Source organism: Zootoca vivipara, chromosome 1, assembly GCF_963506605.1.
Source record: "Zootoca vivipara chromosome 1, rZooViv1.1, whole genome shotgun sequence".
In the NCBI taxonomy this organism is placed as follows: domain Eukaryota; kingdom Metazoa; phylum Chordata; class Lepidosauria; order Squamata; family Lacertidae; genus Zootoca; species Zootoca vivipara.
In genome coordinates, this window is record NC_083276.1 from 15102833 (window position 1) to 15124658 (window position 21826).

A 21826-nucleotide genomic window follows, 5' to 3' on the forward strand; every position below is an offset into this window, starting at 1 on the left:
TGCTGAGCATCCCTCTGCAACTTCCCCACAGTCCTCCAAAGTTTTCCAAATGTCATAGCAGATGCCCCCACCCATCTTTCAAACCTAAATCCCCCTGTCATCCGACATCCTCACCGTCCTTCTCTGCATCCCAAATTCTTCCCCCTTGATTACAAATGCCAACAAGCTGCACTGCTAATTTAAATAAAGAGAAAGGTAAAGAAGCCGATGTTGAAGCCTGCAGTGGTAGCCATTGGTAGGTTAGTCCCTTTGCCTTACTGACAGGTTAGCTTCCTACACCCAAGTTGGTTCAGAGATGTGCAGAGATGGTCAAGATGCTCTGGGACAGAATGGAAGTCCCTGGGCCCTTAGGTTTAATCAGTGCTATCAAATATATGCCAAACCATGTCAAAGCTGACTATACGGCAGAACATTTTTAGCTTCTGTTTTACACAGTTCAAAGAGGATAGATTTGCAATTTCTCTTGCTATGGTCCTCAAGTTCTTTACACATACACAGCTGAAGTACCTTGCGAGGCTGTACTGAAACCCAAGGTTGCTCCTTCATTTGATCAATCTGTTCCCAGACCTTGGAAAGTTCAGACCAGACTCCTTTAAGGTCTTGGAGCTCTTCTAAAGCAACCTACAAGACAAGAGATGGTTTCGAAACAGCAGTAATTTAAAGGGGGGGGGAGAAGCAGGATATGACAAATAATTCTAGTAGGTTTCGATCAGCGTAGCTGGAAAGGTCTTTCTACGGAATACAGCTGCTGAAATTTATATACTGTACCCGGCTACTAGATTTTCATACCTGAACACGTTCTTCGCTACCACTGAGAAGTCCTGTATCTGTAAGTTCTAGAGCTTCCTTGGCCTTTGCACATTTCTCACGGTCATCCTTCAACCTCCCAAACTTTCCTTCGTAGATGGTAAGGGCCTGGAGAGCTTCCTCTGGGCGCAGGTTGCCCTGAAGAAAGAAGTGAAATACTATTATCAGATGAGGCATATTGGAGTTCACTGTTTTTTTTTTTTATTTTTATTTTAAAATATTATTATAGAAAACTTTATTATATACAGTCAATACCATAAAATGAGTAATACATCTAATAGTTACATTGTTCTTATTCCGTTCTCACCCGATTATATCCCCTCAAATCCCTCCCCCCCCCTAACCCACCCGTTGACTTCACAACCGTTTCTAAACTCATCCCACTATTCCTTTTGGTTGTTCTGCATACCTTACTTTACGGTTTTGTGATGTTACATAATTTCATTTAAATTTTCTTTATATCCTTGTTTGCTAGCTTTATTTATTAAAGAGCCCTTTAAATATCCAAAAAAATTTGTGGAATTTCTAACTTTTTTTGCAAATAATTTAGAAATGGTTTCCAATTACTTTTGGATTCTTTGTTTTTTTTACTACTGATTTCATCGTGTTTTATCGCCAAATTATAATAGTTAAGAAGTTTTCCTTGCCATTCTTCTTTGCTGGGGGCGCTTGTGGTTTTCCAGTTTTTTGCAATTAGTATTCTCGCAGCGGCTACCGCATAGCTGACACAGCATCTATCACTGGGTTTGATATCATTGGGCATCATCCCCAAAAGGAATAGTTTCGGGCATTTCTTAAATGAGTACTTCAACATTTTCTTTAATTCCTTATAAATCGAATCCCAATACACCCTGATTATCTTACAATTCCACCACATATGTATGTTAGTTCCTACTTCTTGGTTGCATTTCCAGCAGATGTTGCTTGACCCCGGGTAGAATCTGGCCATTTTAATTGGTGTAATATACCATCTGCTTTGCATCTTTAATATATTTTCTCTCAAATCGTAATTTGGTGTGAAATAAAGATCTCTTTTCCAAAGACTTTCCCAATCCTTCATTATTATTGGTTGTCCTATGTCTTGGCTCCATTTTATCATATAATCTTTGGTCATTTCCTCCTCTGTTTTCCATTTTAAAATGATTTGATATAAATTTGATATAAATTTATCTTTATTCACCAATAATATTTCTTCTAATTTGGATGGTTCTTTATTAAATCCTATTTTTCTGTCAATTTGTAGCCTTTGATTTATTTGAAAATATTCTAGCCAAGTGTTTAATAATCCCTTTATTTCCGAATATTCTTTTATCTGCCAATTCCCGTCTTTTTGAATTAATAACTCTTTGTATGTCGGCCAATTTGATTCCATGTTCCTTCTCCTCACCGCAACTACCTCTAATGGTGAAATCCACCAGGGTGTATTGGGCTCGAAATATCTTCTATATTTCTGCCATGTTAAGTATAGCGATTTTCGAATGATGTTATACATGAAAGTATTCCTTTTAACTATTTTTTCCTTTAACATATAATGATGCCAGCCGAATCCCAGCCCTTGTCCCTCCAGGTCTAATAGGTCAGTATCTTTAAGTTGAATCCATTCTTTAATCCACCATAATTCACTGTTATGTAAGGTGCTTACCTTCCAAGTCCCGAACTGCAGAGTCCAGGACCAGCAGCCGCGTGACACCAGAAGTTGCGTTGACGCAACTTCTGGTGTCGCTTTGTCCTTCTATGGGCACCAAAAATGGCCACCGCCGGCCTTGAAAGTCTACGCATGTCCGGAAGTGTGTAGACGCAACTTCCGGTGTCGTTCTGCCCATCTATGGGCACCAAAGATGGCCACCGCCGACACTGGAAGTCGTGTCTACGCACTTCCAGACATGCATAGACGCGACTTTTGAAGCCAGCGGCAGCCATTTATGGTGCCCATAGAAGGGCAAATCAGAAAAAAAATGGCCGTCGGCAGGAGAATATAACAGAGAAAAACGGGAGACGAAGTGATACGGGGGACCGCCGAGAAAAGGTAAGTAAAAACGGGGGTTTCCCAGGGAAAACGGGGTACTTGGCAGCTATGGTAAGGTGGCACTTTTGACTACGTGTACCAAATTTCACTTTTATAGATAGTGTGCGACTACCTTAAGCTATTTTGGGATATAGCATATCCCAGTTTTGCAGAAGAGAGGTACAAGCACCCCGTTTCCAGACTTCCCATTAAGTTGGGATGTCAAGGAATATAAAAGCACCAAATTCCAGTTCTCAAGGTCGCATTGAGTCGGTTAGTCCCAAGTATCCTTGGGGTTTGTTAGTGAATGAGACAGCTAAGCACAATTACAAAAATTCATAATTTAGATCAGTGGTCTTCAATTGGTGGGTCTCAGCCTGACTTAAGGCAGGATATTTGTATGGTGATCATGCTGTTAAGTGCTAAGTGCACCACTAGATGCATGTTTTGGCTAAAGGAGATCATAGGTGTCAAAGGAATGATGACTTGAGGGTCAAAATTCCAGGGCACCGAAGACGACTTACGGTTACAGGCTTTGTTTTCTCCCAGTCTGTCAGTAAGTCAACTGTACGAGTCTCCACAGCTCGATCTTCCTGAACAATTTTCATCTGCAGGTTTGCTACTTGCTGCTGAATGGCAGAATCCTTTCGACGCATGATGTCATTGAAAGCACCCCATTCTCCTTCAATGTTATCGATGTACAACCAGGATGAAGGAAATTGGAACCTCTGCTTCTCAAGCAAGCGCTGGCCATTACGGTAGAGCTATAGGCAGCAAAAAATTAGTTACGATTGCAACGAAAAGTGTGAAGTTCAGATGCTACCGTTATACTGAAACCCATCACCATGTAGGGTTTTTTTTATTTAAAAAATGGGTATATTATTTTGACACATCCTCCGAACAGGAGATATGTACAGCGATGTTTTATTTGGAACAGGCTTAGATCACATATCTTCTGATTCTATCTTTATTACAAAGCTTTTTACCATTGAAACTGATTGCAGAAACGTGTTGTAGAAAGCTTACCTCAACTTGTTTCTCAAATTGTTTGATTTTGCGTTTCAGTGACTGCACATATGTGATGAACGTCACAGCATCGGATGTGCTAGCTGTGTCCACTGAGTGCTGCTCCAACTCTTGCCGTGACTAAGAAATTGGAAAAGGGAAAATTTAAAAATGCTCTCATAAAGGAAAGGGAGTAAGTTTTAGATGCCCTGTTCAAAAGACAAGGAAAGCCTCTATGGTGGTGCCAATCACACCCAATTAGTTTAATACAGGCTTAGTATAGGTACTCACAGTTCTTCAGACATCCCACTATTACACATGGGTTTTCTCTAAGAGTCCCAAAGTAAGAAAGCTTTGACATGGAACCATCTCTTTCATCCCATATTGAGAGAAGAGAAGCGAGCATTGCTATCTATGGTTAGGGGCACTTTGGCAAAAAAAAAATTGCTTAGCTATTTTCAGTGGGACGAATTTTGGCAAACTTACCTTGGAAATTTGAGAATGGAACTCTGTCATGTTTTGGCCCAGCATTTGACCAAATTTGCTGAGCACTTCCTTATGCCAAGAATCATACTTCAAGTTCACCTTGGATTGCACCTATACAATTAAAACAGTGGTAATTTTACTCTATGCCATCTTATCTTATAATTTGCAAACTTATGTTTCTTATATACTGTAGAAATAAAAAATTTAAAAATTGTCCAGTAGCATCTTAGAGACCAACTAAGTTTATATACTGTAGTTACTCATTCCCCCACCCCTTCTATTTGTGGTCTGTTCTTTGATACTGTTTAACGAAAATTAATGTAGGAGATATCTACTACATTATTCCCGCATCGCAGGGGATTGGACTAGATGATCCTTGGGCTTCCTTCCAACTCCACAGTTCTATGATTCTATAACTCTACTATCAGATCTATTTTCCTTCAGGGTGTTTACCTTTCCATAGTCGATGATAACAGGCCCAAATTCCTTCCTGGTTTCAGCATTGTCAAAGGTTCCTCTGGCTTTTCTTATCTGAACCAAGAGTGCTTGCCACTTATTTAAGTCTTCTCCAAGGCGGTTGTAGATATTCTCAGCTTGCATATCCCATAAACATTGATACTGGAGCCAAACCTACAGATCGAGTGCGCACACACAAAAGCAGTACTTAAATTTTTCATTTTAAGAATTTGTAAGCTATTACATATATATATTAGATATATCTTGGGTGTACAAACTGATAATGGAAATGGTAAACGCCGTACTTTAAGCAAATGTTAAATAACTCATCACTCCATATTCTTGATCAAGACACTGTCACGTGGAATAATGTTATGTAATAACCCTGGAATAGGAAACACAACATGTTCTCTTACCTTCACATACTGTTCAACTTCTGTTACGATCCCCATGACTCCAGAGTAAGACTCTTCAAGTGCCGAAGGGCCATCTGGCATCCGTGTCAGGGCATTACGGTAGAATTTTTCTTCTTCTGATAATTCATAGTGCACACCCACCTAACAAAACACAGCAGATGTACCACATTTTGATTTAAAAGCAACCAGACATTTGATAACTTCTTTTAAAAAAAGACTTAGGTTAAATCAAGATTATTAGGATTCAAAAGTCGTATTTCTTTATTCTTACCTGATATCTCTGACTTTGGATTCTAGGTAGCGACAGTATTACCATTTTCCAAGCAAACAGTTCTTGGAACAGTTTGTATCTGCAGTCTTCAATGGGTGGATTCAGGTAGATTACCTGGTTGGTTATCCGCAGTTCATGCACAACATTCTGCAGGAATATAAAGCCATGTTCAGTTTTGGTTTACTGGAGGAAGTAATAACAAAATGCATTAAACTATCATTAGTCTGGTAGCATAACCCAAAATCTGACTGTGGTATTAAGTTATCTTTGAAACTGTGCATTATAGCACAAATATAAACTGCACTAGATGAAGTTATGTATTCTGTTCAGTCTCTAAAAAGCCACCTCTCGTGTAAAGCCTTTAGCGTAACCCTTAATCTTCACCGTCAAGGCTAAGCACATATATGCAATCCTATATCCTCTCCTCCATGATCTCTTAAACTGTCAAATTTTAGAATGAAAGCTCCCTGACACAGAGCTGTACCCTTTGTCTCTGAAATTCTTTTAAAAAAATGATTTTATTTATTTCCAAGCGTGGTGTCTTCAGCAGTATATATATTTGTCATTTGATTCAGTAACAGTTATTGCGAAGGTTGATGAACGCAATACATCCTGTAACAATAGACCAAATAACTATTTACTCCCCACAAGACACAGGGAATTGAACAGGACTAAAAAGAGGCAGCCATGGAAAAGGATGGCGGAGGCTGGCCAATGATTGGTATGAAAGAGCTCAAGACATCCCTGTTCCCTGCAACTCCAAGCCTTTAAATAAATGCTCATAATATAAGCATTCTTTCTGTGATCGTAAGAGCTGGGAACTTCATTCAGCAAAATTATGGATTCTTATGGATTCTCTGGATGCCAAATTTTGTGCAACATCATCAGATTTACCTGAATTGTGCAAACACAGGACAAGATTTAAGTTATATTGCAGCATTTCAATACACATTTTTTTCTAGTTTGAGGTTTTGCATGTATTACTTCCAGCTTGCAAGACTCCATGGAGTCAAGTAAAGACACCACGTACTTTGATCTTTGGCTCTCCACCTGGCTTATGGCTGACTTGTGGAGCATCTGTGTCCATATCAACTTCTGCTTTGTCATCAGCTTGACCAAGTAGTACTTGAGTCCATGCTCTCAGACCAGCCTGCAGACGAACTCCCAGTATTCTCTCGATCTAGGAAGCAATTGTATTAACAAAACTGAAGTACTGAAAGAAACGCAGCAGACCTGAAGTTAGCAATGACAGCACATGCTACTAAACATCCATGGAAAGATTTTTCTTATCAGCATCCTTTCTTATTAGCCCCTTTGAGACCTGAGGATATGGACTGGTGCTTAGAGCTCTCTGACATGTCCTCTAGACACTTGTCCTTCTTGGTTGAATTAGGTTAGCTGAAGCAGTGTGACTGACTACACAACGTAGGACCTTTGTACCTGCAAGTGACTCCTCCCACACAGCCCCACCTATGTACTGAGATATGTGGTGGGTGGGAAAGTAGGCACTCCTTGTGGTACCTCAGCTGTCAGCAGTTCATTATGTGGTGCTGCAAAGCAGAGCTTTCTCAGTGGCGGCACCCGTTATGGAGCTCCCTCTCCTCTGAAATACAGACAACTCCCAATTTATGTGGGGGCTATGTTCCGAGGCACCATGCATTTAACTGAAATCATGTATATTGGGAATAAGCCTGCAAACACCCTCTAAACCTCTGGAAACCCTTTTAAAAACCAAAAATGCACCAAATTCCACAACTGCTGCCTCCAAACCTCCTTGCTCAAACTCCCAACTCTCCACAGGCCTCAAAGGCTTGTGGGATTGCTGGATACCATTTTCATGATTTTAGGGCCGTTCCCCCCCGTCTTTTTTGCCACTTCTGGGATTGCAGTGGTGCATGTGTGGGTGGTCATGCATTCCTTGAACGCACGTAAATGGGGAGTTGCCTGTACAGCGGTCATTGGCTCTTATACCTTTTAGGCACCAGCTGACGACATTACTTTCATGCAAGGCTGTGAACTGCCTGGACATACTTGGATCAAGGGTGGTATATACAAATTTAATTAACAGCAACAATAATGCAGAAGAATGCTGGGCATTACTGCTGAGCCTATTGTTTTAGTATCACATACATTTGTAGCCTTGCAGTTGGACTCTGCATCCCGTGAGTGAAAGATGATGGGATATATTAGGAAACTGTTAACTTCCAGCAGGCTTTTAGCTCAAAATCTCTCAAGTGTTCAAACCAGATAACTTTAAAATTTAGCTTACTAAGAAATAGAGCTATCTTGTCCTGGTAACCACTTGCAAAGCTTACCTCCATATCTAGTTTATTAACCCAGATGGGTAAATTGGAATATGAATGAAGATTCAAATCATCCACAGCTTTTTGAACTCTGTTTAAAATTTCAGAGAAGGTTTTGTTATCATACATGCAAGTTTCCAAGGATCTGACTTCCAGGTCTATTTTCTCTTCAATGATAAGCAAATCATCCACCTAAAAGACAGAAATGAAAACAGTCTTTAAAGTTCAGTTTCAGTATGCAAAATGATTGTTCTCTATAAAGCCACCCATTAGCGAATGTCTAAGTTGCCTTTCCAACATGTAAGTCTAATATATCATTACTCCCAGTAGATTCAGATTTTAAACAAAGTGCATGCTTATTAGCAGTGTTATTTACTCTCAGGATCACTGCATTTGAATACAATGCAAATAAAAACTGCATTTTCAAGTATTGATTTCGCTAACTAGACTGATATCCTGTCTGGTATGCAATATTGTACTAATAAGGTTTTGACAAAAAATACTATAACCTGTTTTATATAGTCAATACTGCCTTACTTCTAGTTTGACTGAAATATTTTATTAAAAGGCTGTATCAAAATCCATTGTTGCATGAGGCCAGCTTTAGAGTGTTGGCATTATGGCTACCAAGCTGAACAGCTAAATGGCAATTTCTCAAAGTTTCTTTATTGAAGCAATACATTATCAATGAATCATGCACTGCAAAACTGCCGAATCCCAATAATAAACTTCAAAGCAAATTAACCTTTTCCTGGAAGTTGAAGACTGTCTCTGCTAGCCGTTGGACATATGGGTCTAGTTTGTACGATTCCCAGACTAGAGCAATTCCTTCCCCGATCAAAGCCTGCACTTCCTTCTTTAGTCCAGCAACCAAGAGGGAAATGGTGTTCCGTTCTTCCACCTTTTCACAGGTTCGTTCGTATGTACGGACGCTTTCAATCAGAGAAATAGCAAAAGGATAGAGCTGATTTGCTTGGTGAGCTTTGTTGACTATTGCGAGAGGAACCCGGAACCCTAGCCACTTAAGGTTGCGGACTTCTTTCGACAGGGTGATTATTTCTGGGAGGAAGTTGACCTTCAGCTTGAGGACATTCCCTGTTCGGCCTCGAACACGAGTGCTTTCAATGGTGAAAATGCGGCCGGAGACACCAAGGTTACGCTGCTGAACCTTCCTGGCCCAATCATCAAATATTTCTTGGGTGTTGAGCTTCATACGGAAGCTGTCTCCATCCTGCTTCAGTTTTTGGCCCTCTACATGGTTCTCCCAACCCTTCCCAAGGACATCTTCAACACGCTTCATGTAGGCTGTCAGCTGCCTGTCAATCTGTTTCGCCCAGATTATAGACCCTGATACTGGAGGCAAGTCTCTAACATGACTCATTTTGCAAGCCTGACTCTGTGGATACTGCACTTTGAATTTGTCGTGAAGCGACTCTATGTCATCTTTCACACGCTGAATCAGCTGTGTTTGGTATTCGCGGATGGCACCTCTGATGTGGGGCCTGACAAACAGAGCATTGAACCTGGAGAAGATCCTGAACATTTCATTGGCATTCTTTGCTGTGCCCAGCTGGTCTCTTAGGCGAGCAGTAATGCGGGTCTCAACTCTATCGATTCTTTCATCGTAACGTTTCATTGCGGCTTCCCAGGCCTCTGTGCCTTCTTTGGAAACATCCAAGCCATCGACTTCTTTAACGTTCTCATAAGCAAGGTTTACTTCTTCAATCGCATTGGCGTCAGCAGCGTCAAACAGCACTTCTGCTACTTTCATATCCTGTGGTTCAGGTACCTCTCCCTGATTTTGCTGGGCTACTGCAGTCACCTGCATAAAAAAAGATAACGTTAAGCAATAGCAGTGGTAATCACACTACCAAGAACACACAGCAACATGGCCTCCTCCTCTAACAAAGGTTCAAAAAACAGCAGCTGTGGTTATTTCACTCACTAGCTCACTTGTCTGTCAGATATACAGGGCCTCTTTTAATGTGTCTCTTGATAGTCAAAATTCAATAACTATCAAGCTTTTCATTTTAGTATTTATCCTAAGAACCAGTAGGGGGAGCTCTCTTGCATTGAAGCAATTCCTTTGGAAATGGATTTAAACCGTTCCTCCCAAATGAGGGGCAGCTTGCTTCGCAGAAAGTGTTCTAGGTGAAAATAGTCCAGGTCAGGACAAGAGTAAGTTCTTACTTTGAATGGACTAGTTCCATTCTAACAAATCACAACCCAAGTCTCTAAAAAAGGCACCAGCCATTTACTTACCTGTGGTCTTAACACTCTCACGATAACTGCTCTCAGTTGTTCATGTTGGCGTCGAAACTTCCGCATCTGATCAAGACGAGCCTGGAGCTTTCTGTGAGCAGGATTGATGCGCCACACCATCTTTAGATTCTCTTCCCTTTTTCTTTTCACAATGTCTCTCAGTAGAACTTGCAGTTTCTCATATTCATCGTCCCAGGTCTGGAAGACCTCAAAGCATGCAACCATGACCTGAAAGAAAGTTGAATACCATGCTCCATCACACAAATTCTGCATATTGTATGCGTTCACTAAGGATGTGATGATAGATCTGCCTCCAAACTTTATTTGCGGGGGAGGGGGGGGATGGACGGTTATGAAAGAGTAGAAAAAGCTATATTGCACCAAACAATGACTTTGGCATTATGACTGACAACATCCGCCCATCTGACTGGGTTGCCACAACGACTGTGGGCGGCTCCCAACAGAATATTAAAAACATACTAAAACACCAAACATTAAAAACTTCCCTAAACAGGGCTGCCTTAAGATGTCTTCTCAAAGTCTAATGCTTATTGTCTTGACATCTGATGGGAGGGCATTCCACAGGGCATGCGTCACCACCGAGTAACATCACTTCTCGCAGTGAAGGAACCGCCAGAAGGCCCTCAGCACTCGATCTCAGTATCTGGGCTGAATGATGATGGTGGAGACACTCCTTCAGGTATATAGGGCCAAAGGTTGTTTTTAAAAGAATTGTAAGGTAGTGTCACCATACATCTCTACCTTTTATTACCTATTGCAATGCTAAGGCTTCAGCTAGCAAGGAGGAGTGCAATGTGGCTTCTGGGATGGGGCTGTATTTCTTTCCAAAAGTTTAGCTCAAGCCCCCCCCCGCCCCGGATCCATAAGGATCTAAATGAAGACTTGCCTTCTCAAATTCTTCATAGGCAACATGCATCAATTTCCGTGTCCCCAACACTTTGAGTAGCTGAGAACTCAGGTCTCTTGAAATGGCCTCCACTAGGCGCAGCGCTCGTTGAATAGGATACTTTGTATTTCTGATTTTTCTCAGGTGGGTGAATATTGCAACCAATGCCTGCCTTATTTTATCCAGTTCAGTAGCAGACAGCAAATCATTGAGAGGGAAGTCTTTCATCAACGGATTGTAGTCATTTACTGTCTCCAATGCCTGTTTTAGACCTAGATGGTACAAGAGAAAGCCGATTTCACTTTTTCAAACATTTAAAAGAATTTAATCACTTGGCTCGTGTTAATGTAAATGTGCTACAATGGCTATAGTCCTGCCAAATTCTGTTTCTGGACAGCTTCCATAAGCTCTTACCTGTGTCTGTATCAAAGCTGACGGTAGCATGAAAGCGTTTGCCGTGCTTCAAGATATCTAAAGTTAAGAGGACTTCAGGGCTTTCACGCTTCTCCTGAATACGGTATAGAGCACGTTCCAGGTTTAGCCAAAAGCTGATTTCTTGCAAAGCAGTGCCTGACGCAGGGTCCCGATCTAGTTTGGTCACCTTGAAAATTGGTAAAGAGGGTAATGATGCTTCTACTGTTCAACAAATGGTGGAGTCAGAGCAACTGAAGGCATAACATTTGGTTATATAGACATTATCTCCCATCTTCAAAATATTAATCTATGGATTACTTGCATCCAACAGCTTCAGATGGATTATCTCAAAGTAGATGGAAGGGTTACTTTAAAACAGGCACCCCCCAAACTGCGGCCCTCCAGATGTTTTGACCTACAACTCCCATGATCCTTAGCTAACAGTGGTCAGGGATGATGGGAATTGTAGTCCAAAACATCTGGAGGGCCGAAGTTTGGGGATGCCTGCTTTAAAAAAATAAAACTGCTAAATAATGTACCCGAGTGTGTTCACATTGCTACACATAAAATAGTTAATGGAAGAATATAGGAAAGTAAAATGTGAAACTGCTTCTTATTTTTAAATTAAGAACATGCAATTCCAAATATGCTCCATATTACACACTGAAGATTTCATCCTCACTTTAACCATATGTAAGTGGGAAGGTATCCAACAATGAACTAAAGAGGGAAACTGAACATCCCTTGAACACTAAGCTTCTTTTTCGAATTTACCTTTTGGATTTCTCTAATCCACCGGTTAACTCCAGACTGCAGCTGGTTGAGAAAAGTTGGGTCTTCAACTTTATCACCAAAATCAGTAACCTTCGGCTTTTCTCCACGCTCATAGCACTGCTTAGCAACATTGGTAATGATTGGATGAATTGGCAAACTAATCTCTGGGATTTCAATGTTCTGCTGCAGATGCAGAAGTCCCATTTCGAGTTCCGCAATTTTTTTCTCAACTGAGGGAGCCATTTTATCGCCATCCCTGAGGGAACACAGAAGTGAGCCAAAGGAAAACCCACCCCACACAGAGTCATGTACAATCAATGTGCATGCAGCTGCCCTCCCCACCCCATAAAGGCAACATGTATTTCCAAGTTTCAAATTTCTTAAGCTAGCATGTAAGACTAAGATTTCAAAGGGCTAGCCAATGACGTTCAATTTAACATAGTTCAACATTACCCATGTTGTTTGGCAAGCTGCTCCCTAATCTCTGGGGATCTTTGGGAGCAGGCCTCTAATGCAGAGAAGCTGCAGCCAGAAGAAAAGCTTGGGGAACCCCTGATCCACACAAATATGTGCTTCAACATGCACACAAAGCTCTTGGGATCTTGACCACCATCCACTTTCCAGTTATATCTTCCTTCCCCTGCACATCTTTTATTCCTTCATGTAGCAACGGCTAGAATTTACACAAACGAAAGTAGTTACCTGTCTGCTTTGCCAGACTCTCTGATGTAGGACTTAAAGAAGGGAGCAACAGCATTGCTGATGAAGGAATGCAGAGTTTCATATGGAGAGTCTTCACTGAGGGTAAGCACCCTGAGTTGTGAGGACACAGGCTTGTCCGCATCAATTACTGGTGCTCGTTTAATGAATGCCAAACTGTAAACCAAAGAAATAATAGTAAGCACCTATTCAATTTAACCTGAGAACATATGTATTTTAGAGTTCACAAGGTAATTGTAGTTTAATGAACATTAACCTCTTTAGGGGGGAGTCTAATTTTAGACTTAAAGAAGTTCTAGACATCTAAAGTTTTCCTAACATTTTAAAAGTAAGAAAAGTTTCATTGGTTAGGATTGAAGGAATATGGTATTTTACGTGGGTAAAATCTTGCCTACCCAGACTCTATGCCCTTGTATGCAGAATGAGGATGCAATATGAATGGGGTCTCACAGGGGCTAAGGGAGTGAGGAGTCAGGGACACAGTTTAATCCTGCCTTGCAGAAGCAACTATATTTATAGCTGGAAGTTCTTTTCTAAGAAAAGGAGGAAGGAAGCTTTTCCTTTCCGTTCCTCCTTTGCCATGTACGTGTTTTCTTCTATTTGCAGATATGCAATTCACAGATCAATCTGAGAGATCATCTGCTTGGGCTCTACAGCAAACAACTGGCTAAGGTCCTTCCTGTTTTCTAGATCTACTCATGAGTAAGCCTTGCTCATGACTGCATCTGCTGTCAGAAGGCACTCTCCAGGCAGCAAGTCAATGTCCCTGTTGACATTTTCACCCCTCCCATTGTGAGAATCTGGTGATCTGATGTTTTGAGAAAGGAGGGGGGAAGGAACTGCTCTTATCTTCTTCAGTCCCTGACTCAGTGTGGGTTTCGAATTTATCTTGTAGAGATAAGGTGGCTGAATGAGGAATGTTACACTCATGCAAGCCGGTAGTATTCTATAGTATGCAGTAGTCTGTTTGATAATAAAATGAGGTATATGCTTCTAACCTCCACAGCAAGCTTCCCAGTTATCCTCTGCTACTGCTGAATTGGTGCTCACAACTGCAGTTGTGAGTCCAGGCTATCGGGTTACGCTGAAGGTGCTCCAGTCACCTAGCCTATGCCCAGGGGCTTGAGAAGTGGGGCAGAACCTGGTGTATACAAACAGTCCCCATGTTGTCTTTCTAGAGTTAAGACCATGGGTTTATGCTCAGAAGTGAAATGCCAACCAGTGGATCAGTCCAGAATTTGGTGCAAACCAAATTTCTGGGGGTGGGATTCAGAAAAAAATATTGTATGCACACTCATGGAAATTACTAACCTATTCTCTTTAGAAGCTTATAGGGAATTTTGTAATGTTTGATGTTTATTGTGTTTTTAATATTTTGTTGGGAACAGACCAGAGTGGCTGGGGCAACCCAGTCAGATGGGTAGCTTATAATAAAATTGTTCTTGTTCTTTTTCTTTGTTGTTGTTGCTGTAACCCCCTCCCCCCATTTAAATATCTGCCTTGGTTTTTTTGGTGGGTTTTTTTTGTCACAATTGGGATCACAAGGGAGAAAGAGGCATTCAGGCAGAAAGCAAAGCTCTCGCTCTCTCCTTCACTTTGCACTTTCCCAGATAGAAAGAAGGAACAACATTTCTACATTATGTGAGCACAGAAAATTGGTGGAGCAGGCAGGAACAGGAGGAGATGATGGCAGAGAGATTCTGCAGTCATACGAAATACCTCTATCAGCCAGTGGGCATGGCTCCCATTCATCTCTTCCTGTCCAACTAACATTGGCCCAGGAGAGAATTTCCTACCAATACAGCTTTTTCCTAAATCTCAGAATTCCTCTTCAGTCCCACAATTGCATCAAGTGCACGGCTTGTTTGCTTATTGTCAGAAGAGACACAGATTCGACTCACCTGTTTGACTTCATCCCATAATGAATGTCAGTACTTATTCCATAGGAAATAAATTCCTTCTCTTCTTCTCCTTCATCACCAACATCCTCTGGAAAGAATTAGGAAATTTCATTAACATCTCCTGCATGTCTCCTCCACTAATTTCCTATATGAGCCACATGTTCAGAACTTTACATTCAAGTTAGAATGCCTAAATATTTAGAGACACAACACAACTTAATCTTAAACATATCTATTCAAATTAAGTCTTGCTTTGACTCTTGCTTCCAGGTACAGGACTGCAGCCTTGTATCACTCAAAATGCGTGACTCTGAAGCTAGAGGAATTCATTAGCATTAACTTTACTATTGCACAGAAAGCTATCTCTTTCCCTTTATTCTATGTTAGCCTACTTTGGCCTCTCAACAAAATCCAGTTCTTCTCAAATTCAGCTGAAATCAGATTTATTTAAAAATCAGTCAGCTTCCTCAAACAGTTTGAATTTAAGATATATTATTATAAATATAGCAGAAGAACTAAGATAAAAAGGGAAGAGCCCTGTTAGTAACCGACAATTCAGAGGATGATGTCACTGCTTTAGCAGCCAACACTACAGCAATGAAACCACTGCAATGCAGCACAGCAATTCTTCCATCTAAGAGGCACACCCAAACAGGAGAACAGAAAGAGAAAGTGTACTGGACAAAGAATGGATCTTTTCAGGGAAGAACCCTGTAATAAAGATAATTGTATGCATTCCATATCATATCAGCCAAAAAAGCACTATTTTTTTCATTATAAAGTTGCTGCCAAGAACTGTGAAACCTTTGCGCTGTGTACCTTCAATAAGCATCAATTTCCACAAAGCTAGATTATAAACAGCAGCAATCTTGGTACTTAAATCATAGCCCCTTTCCAGGAGAAACTATACTGTAGCAAATGTTGCCAAAATGTAAGATTCTGCAAGCATGTGTCCTTTTGTCCAAATCTTATGCAAAAGCATCGGGGTTTGGTTTGCAATCAATATACAGTAAAAAGTAAAAAGTTTAATAGAGATATATTTCACCATAGCTGACATTCAATTTGAGAAATAGGTTTGAATCAATCAAGACATTAATACATGGCTTAAACTGTACAACACTGCTTCCAGAAGCGTGTCTTTAGGACACACAATATAGATTTCTCCAACAGACAACAGTCACGTTATTTCTTTTCAGCCTCAAAACTATACTATTTCAAAGACTTCTTTAGATAAGAGAGAGAGAGAAAAAGAATATGCAGGAATACATGGGAGTATCTACCTCCTTCATGTTGTACAAATACAGTACTATTGTTCTTTCAAAAAGTAACCCACATGCAACATTTAAAAGTTTTGCAACAACAGTGTAGTGCCTCCAGCAACAGAAGTGAAAAGCTCATACAAAAATTGTGTCAAGAGTTACATTTTATGTGCACAGATCTATGTGTTCTCATACACATAAGCACAACATTCAAATGACCTTACATTTCGGATCTTGAGAAGATGGAAGCATTTATCTCAACAATAAGCCACTGTTTAAGCTTGCAAGTTTTTCAGAAGCAAATGGCAATGATGTAATGAATCAACATTAACAACTAGGATGCACTATATTGAGCAGGGCTCCAGTAAGACTCATAAAGCTCTCTTTGGTTTATATTTAACATTGCATTAGCAACTTCTGCACTATCTGCACTACAAGCCAAACTCTTCAGGCACATTGCCTATCAAAAATATACAGGGAGATATCCAATTAATTCATGCTCAGAGTAGACCCATTGAAATCAATGGTCTATTATTAAATTTGTATGAGTATGACATAGTAGGCTATCACCCACAAAAAACGTTAATAGTTCACAAAAGGGGATCAATAGAACTACAGTATTGCAGGACTATGATTTAGTCATGGAATTACAATTGGTCTGTTTACACTCATTAAAGCTGCTCATGAACCAGAGAAAGTTATGCTAGGGCCTAGAATATGGCTCCCATAACTCTGGATTTTCCCAGACATTACCAGGATTTCAAAGGCAATTGACATCCGGGGAGAATTTCTGAAAGGTGGTGCTTTGTCCTGGATCTTAGACAAGTCAATCAAAAATTTGCAGGTTGACCTGGTTTTTACTTTTTGAAATATGGCAACCCTAGCCTGGAATAATTATTGTTGTTGTTGTTGTATCTGAAAAAGTGTGCATGCACACGAAAGCTCATACCAATTTCAAACTTAGTTGGTCTCTAAGGTGCTACTGGAAGGATTTATTTTATTTTGTTTCTATTGTTGCTCTGGGACTTTAATAAAATATCTACGCCAGGGGTAACTAACATGGTGCACTTTCAGACTCCAATTCCCATCATCTATCATGGGCCATGCTGTCTAGGGCTGATAGGAGCTTTAGTCTCAACATCTGGAAGGCACAATGTTAGCTATCCCAATAAGCTCTCTAGTTCTAGTTTATCTAAAACAAATATTAGACTTTTTATATTTAAATTTACATAGCTCAGTCCTCTGCAAAAGTTCTCTAGTTTATCTAAGCGGCCAGCAGAACTCAGCAAGCAGGCCTGGCTGTCTTTCTGAGGTGACACCTGGGCACAGAGAAATCCTGTCAACGGAGTTAATGTTTGGAAAATGGGAAGCAGCTCCTGGGGAGGGATTAACAATGCTCCGAAGTGGGAGCAGGGTGCTTACCAAGAGCAAATTCTTGCAGAAGATTATAGTTACAAATAATACTTAGAAAACCTCCATCTACAGTAGCTGATAGTACTGAAGCTGAAGCAAAATCTCAATAATTCACTAAAAGCTTTCCAAAGGCCAAACTTACACTAGTAGCCAATCAACATCTCACCACTGTAACACATGTAGAGACTTTTTCCTTTCGGACTGCAATATACTGCTCACTACACTACAGGTAACTTGCAACTTAGGCACATTTAACTTTATGCACTTGGTAAAATTAGAAAAGGGGGCAGACGTCAGAGGAAAAAAGACTTTAGCAACCCCACCTGCCATTGAACCCAGCTATATGCAATTTTGGTATTAGGCACTTTCCCTGGAATGTAATCCTAATATAAACAGAGCCATCTGTAATCTCATCAGCATGCCTTAAAAACAACAACATTCATATACCCCAGACAGCTTGGAGAATGACAGAGGAGATGCAATTACAGTAACTGGAGTGCTGGGATTACTGACATTACATCTTGAAAACCACTGTGTACATAACAAACCTGTGGCCTTTCAGATGTTGTTGGACCACAACTGCCATCATTGCAGATCCTGACCATTGGCAGACTATGACTGACAGCATGATTGATATAAAAAGTCCACCAACCATCTCTAGAATGATGGCTCACCCAGAAAGTACCATCCCTCTCTTGCTATATAAACGGCTTAGGACCGCAATACCTCAAGGATCACTTCGCTCCATATAAACCAGGCATCCCCAAACTTCGGCCCTCCAGATGTTTTGGACTACAATTCCCATCATCCCTAACCACTGGTCCTGTTAGCTAGGGATCATGGGAGTTGTAGGCCAAAACATCTGGAGGGCCGCAGTGTGGGGATGCCTGATATAAACCTACCCAGACCCCGAAATCATCCTCCGAGGCCCTTCTTCCATGTCATCAAAATGCCTTCAACAAATGAATTTAGAAATACATGCCCCCCCCCCATATACAGTAAGTGAAAACTGCATGCAAGAACAGACATACTTCCTTATGGCATTATACCTCAAGTTCCTAGAAAGACATACAGAGCAGAAGATCTGGCACACAACACTTATTTTTCTCTACAATGAGCCTTATGGTGACTGCTGACCAAGAGAGGAAGGGGTTGAAGACTAGAATGATCTTGTGCTTACTACTTGCCCAATCTGTAGGGGAACTAGGGAAGATGTGAGTGGAAGCAAATAGGCTAATCCTCCTATACATGGAAGCATGGGATCTACAATTAACGGCCACCCAACAATCCCCAGGTACTGGCCTGCCCTTCTAGTTGATAACCTTCAAGCCGAAAGAGTGTGGTATCAATGTTGTCCAGTTCTGCCAAAGGACAATTGGAGATAAGACCATTTGTCATTTTCAGTGCAGTTCTACATAGAACTGTAGAGTTGGAAGCAGTGTTAGAAATCACCCAGGTGCCAGGAGTGTTTTGCTAGTGGGTCCAATTTTGACCACATGGATATCTCTGGATGCTAGGTTGGCAACTGACATCTTCATCTGGCTGGCCGCTCCAGCTTTCTTAAGCATACAAGAAGATTTTATTACATTTATAGGCCACCTTTTTATCCAAGGAGTACATGATTTATCCCCTCCTCAGTTAATCCCTACAATGAGCCTGTAAAATAGGTTAAGAAGCTGTGACAGGCCCAAGGTCAACAAATGAGCTTCATGAACCCTCATTCCCAGGTCCTAGTCAGACACTCTAAACATACACCACACTGGCTTCCCAGAGTTCTTCTGCTATGGGGCAGCTATATAAAATAAGTAGGTAAATAAATAAATATGGGGGAAACGAAATGTAACTTAAGAGAAGGATCTGAAATATTATCCTTCAAGCCTGGAATTTGTTTTATTCTGGATTGTTTTATTTGATGTTTTAATGTGAGGTGTAAACCACTTTGAGATTTTTTTCTTTAAAATATAAAGCAGTACAGAAATGAAATGAATATTAATAACAAATCCCATTGCAAAAAGGGGGAAAAGGGCACATAGACATTCCTTTCTGGAGACAATGTAGGTCTAAGGTGCAATTTGGCTTATATACCTGAGTTTCTAACACTGGTTGGAAGGAAACCCAAGGGTCATCTAGTCCAACCTCAAGCAATGCATGGAATCTAGTTCCTGATGTGAGGGTGAAACTGGATTAGAAAATAGTGTACTGCACCAATATAGATAACCTAACAACCCTGCAAAAGTGGAACACTGTCATTTTGCCCTTGAACCCAGGGTTGTCAATTTTTGTTACAGGCTTTTACATTTGCCTTTAACATCGACTTGACAGTCAAGCAAGAAACAGCAACCCTGTTTATCTCCATGCCAGGAAAAGCTTCACCTACTGATTCTGGCACACCAAGCTGTTGTCAAAGGCATAGAAGCCAACCAGATGGTGGTTTGTCTTCCTGGCCACTTGGCTACCCTACTTTCCACCTTCAGCATATTCTGCGTCACAGTGCTCAGAAGAAGTCAGTCCCACACTGGGAATTCCTCTCATGCGAGCAGAGCATTACTGTGTGTTGTACCTTGGACTATTAACGCAGTGATCAAACACTCATTTTACATGCGGAAAGGCCTCACTCTGCCTGAATCCCCAAAGATCTTCTGCCTGTCTGGACAACAAAGAGGCATGTGACAATTTCCAGAGCGGTGGCCTTGTCTTCATATCGCAGCAAAGCCTTGCTGCATCCTAAATACTTCATTCTTTTATGGTGTGAGGCGATAGCATGGATTAGAACCTAGATGCACAAAACCTCTGCCTTAGTTGGCAAGTGTGTGTGTTTAGAAGAACGAGGATAGGTAATGCCAGTGCATCCACATTAAACAGAAATAATTTGAAATGCTATGAGGCAGCTTCCTTTCTATGCAAGCTCCACAGAGGTATGTATGGCCCGACTTGAACTGTTTTATTTTTGTAGCATCCAGGATCACTGGAGCTTTACTTGTGCAGATCTAGACAACATATACAATTTTTCTTTATTAAATCCGCCTACTGCCCTTGATCCAAAGATCCTGGGGAGGTTCGCAGCATAAAAATAATACAGAACGCTACCATTAAAAAAAACCCCAAAACCACAACGATAACAAGAAAAAAAAACCAACCAACAACCCCCCTCCCCCAAACACATTGAAAGAGATGGTTCATCAGCCCAAGGTTTAAGAGTTGTGTTGATGAGGAGACTACCGGATCAGGCCGCGGAGAGGAAGATGTGAGGGGAAATACAGATTTATTCCTGGTGTTGGCGAAGTGTGTGTGTGGGGGGGGGGAGATTAAAGGCGGCGAAGGACGGGCTCCCTCAACCCGTCAGCCTGAAGGAGACAAAGCGGCGGCGCCGGCGCCATTTTGACAGCCGAGGGACCTGCGGCATCGGCAGCCTCCGTCTTCCCCCAGCGGCCACACCCCTCTCTCCATCTCCTCCGCTGCTCCTCCCTTGTTTGTCCCCAGCTGGAAGGGAAAACCTCTAGGCCCCGGCCTCCCGCAAAAAGCGGGCGAGGAAGCCGCCCTCAATCACGCAGTCAGTCAGTAGGCCGGCAGGCGGGCGGGGGTGAGGGTGGGACTCCTCGGGTGTCTCTGGGCTGCCGACTCACCCTTGAGAGTGGAGCGCTCGACCAGCACGGCGTGGACCTGCGGGTCGGAGAGGAACTTGCGCATCTGCTCCACGGCGCCTTTCTCTTCCAGCGCCGCCTCCAGCGCGGCCGGCGCCTCACCGCCATCCTCCAGCAGCAGCGGCACCAGCTTGCGCAGGTGCTTCTGCAGCACCGCCACGTCCGCCACGTTCTGCACCGCCGAGCCGGTCACCTCCAGCCCGCTGTCCTCTCCCCCTCCTCCGCCGCCTCCCCCTACCGAGTCGGACATGGCTGCTGAGGGTTCGTGGGATTCCCCACCCCTCGATGCCGATGGATAAAGCGCCGCTAGACACGAGACGCAGCTAACTCCCCCGGCAGCCGCTGAGTTCTGTGGCTCAGCTGTACTGAGCTTGCTGCGCCTGCCCCGCCGCTCTTTTAACCACCGCCTCTCGCCGTCAGAGCCGCCCCGGAGGATGATGGGAAGCGTAGTCGGGGAAACCCGCCCGGGCTTGGAGAGGAAGAGGTGGGTCCGGGGTAGGGTGGACTACAAGTTCCGACATGCATTTGAAAGGGGACACCCGCTCCCCCCCTCCAATTGCCTACATTGTCACGCGGGCAATGTAGTTCACGTATCCGGCCATGGCGCTCTGATTTGCTTTGAATGTAAAGGTTGGTGCCCCGTTGCTTTTACAGTATTGTAATGATCAGCATGTATATTAAATATCATAGAATCATAGAGTTGGAAGAGACCACAAGGGCCATCCAGTCCAAGCAGGAAACACCACCAAAGGATTCCTGACAGATGGCTGTCAAACCTCCGCTTAA

The 21826-nt window shown here is 42.1% G+C and overlaps 1 protein-coding gene across 2 annotated transcripts in view; it reads right to left on the bottom strand.

Moving 5' to 3' along the window:
• Positions 1–21408, bottom strand: part of DYNC1H1 (dynein cytoplasmic 1 heavy chain 1) — a 62540-nt gene extending 41132 nt beyond the window's left edge. For both annotated transcript variants that reach the window (XM_060271770.1, XM_060271767.1), the window contains exons 1-18: positions 21023–21408; positions 14728–14815; positions 12809–12982; positions 12107–12362; positions 11333–11519; positions 10919–11190; positions 10012–10239; positions 8495–9571; positions 7762–7941; positions 6477–6626; positions 5447–5593; positions 5176–5316; positions 4757–4933; positions 4304–4414; positions 3839–3958; positions 3337–3576; positions 790–945; positions 508–621 (exon numbers count right to left, since the gene is read on the bottom strand). In XM_060271770.1, coding sequence (XP_060127753.1) covers positions 508–621; positions 790–945; positions 3337–3576; positions 3839–3958; positions 4304–4414; positions 4757–4933; positions 5176–5316; positions 5447–5593; positions 6477–6626; positions 7762–7941; positions 8495–9571; positions 10012–10239; positions 10919–11190; positions 11333–11519; positions 12107–12362; positions 12809–12982; positions 14728–14815; positions 21023–21290 — 4086 coding nt within the window. In that variant the 5' untranslated portion in view covers positions 21291–21408. The remainder of the gene's footprint in view (positions 1–507; positions 622–789; positions 946–3336; positions 3577–3838; positions 3959–4303; positions 4415–4756; positions 4934–5175; positions 5317–5446; positions 5594–6476; positions 6627–7761; positions 7942–8494; positions 9572–10011; positions 10240–10918; positions 11191–11332; positions 11520–12106; positions 12363–12808; positions 12983–14727; positions 14816–21022) is intronic.
• Positions 21409–21826: the final 418 nt, after the last annotated feature.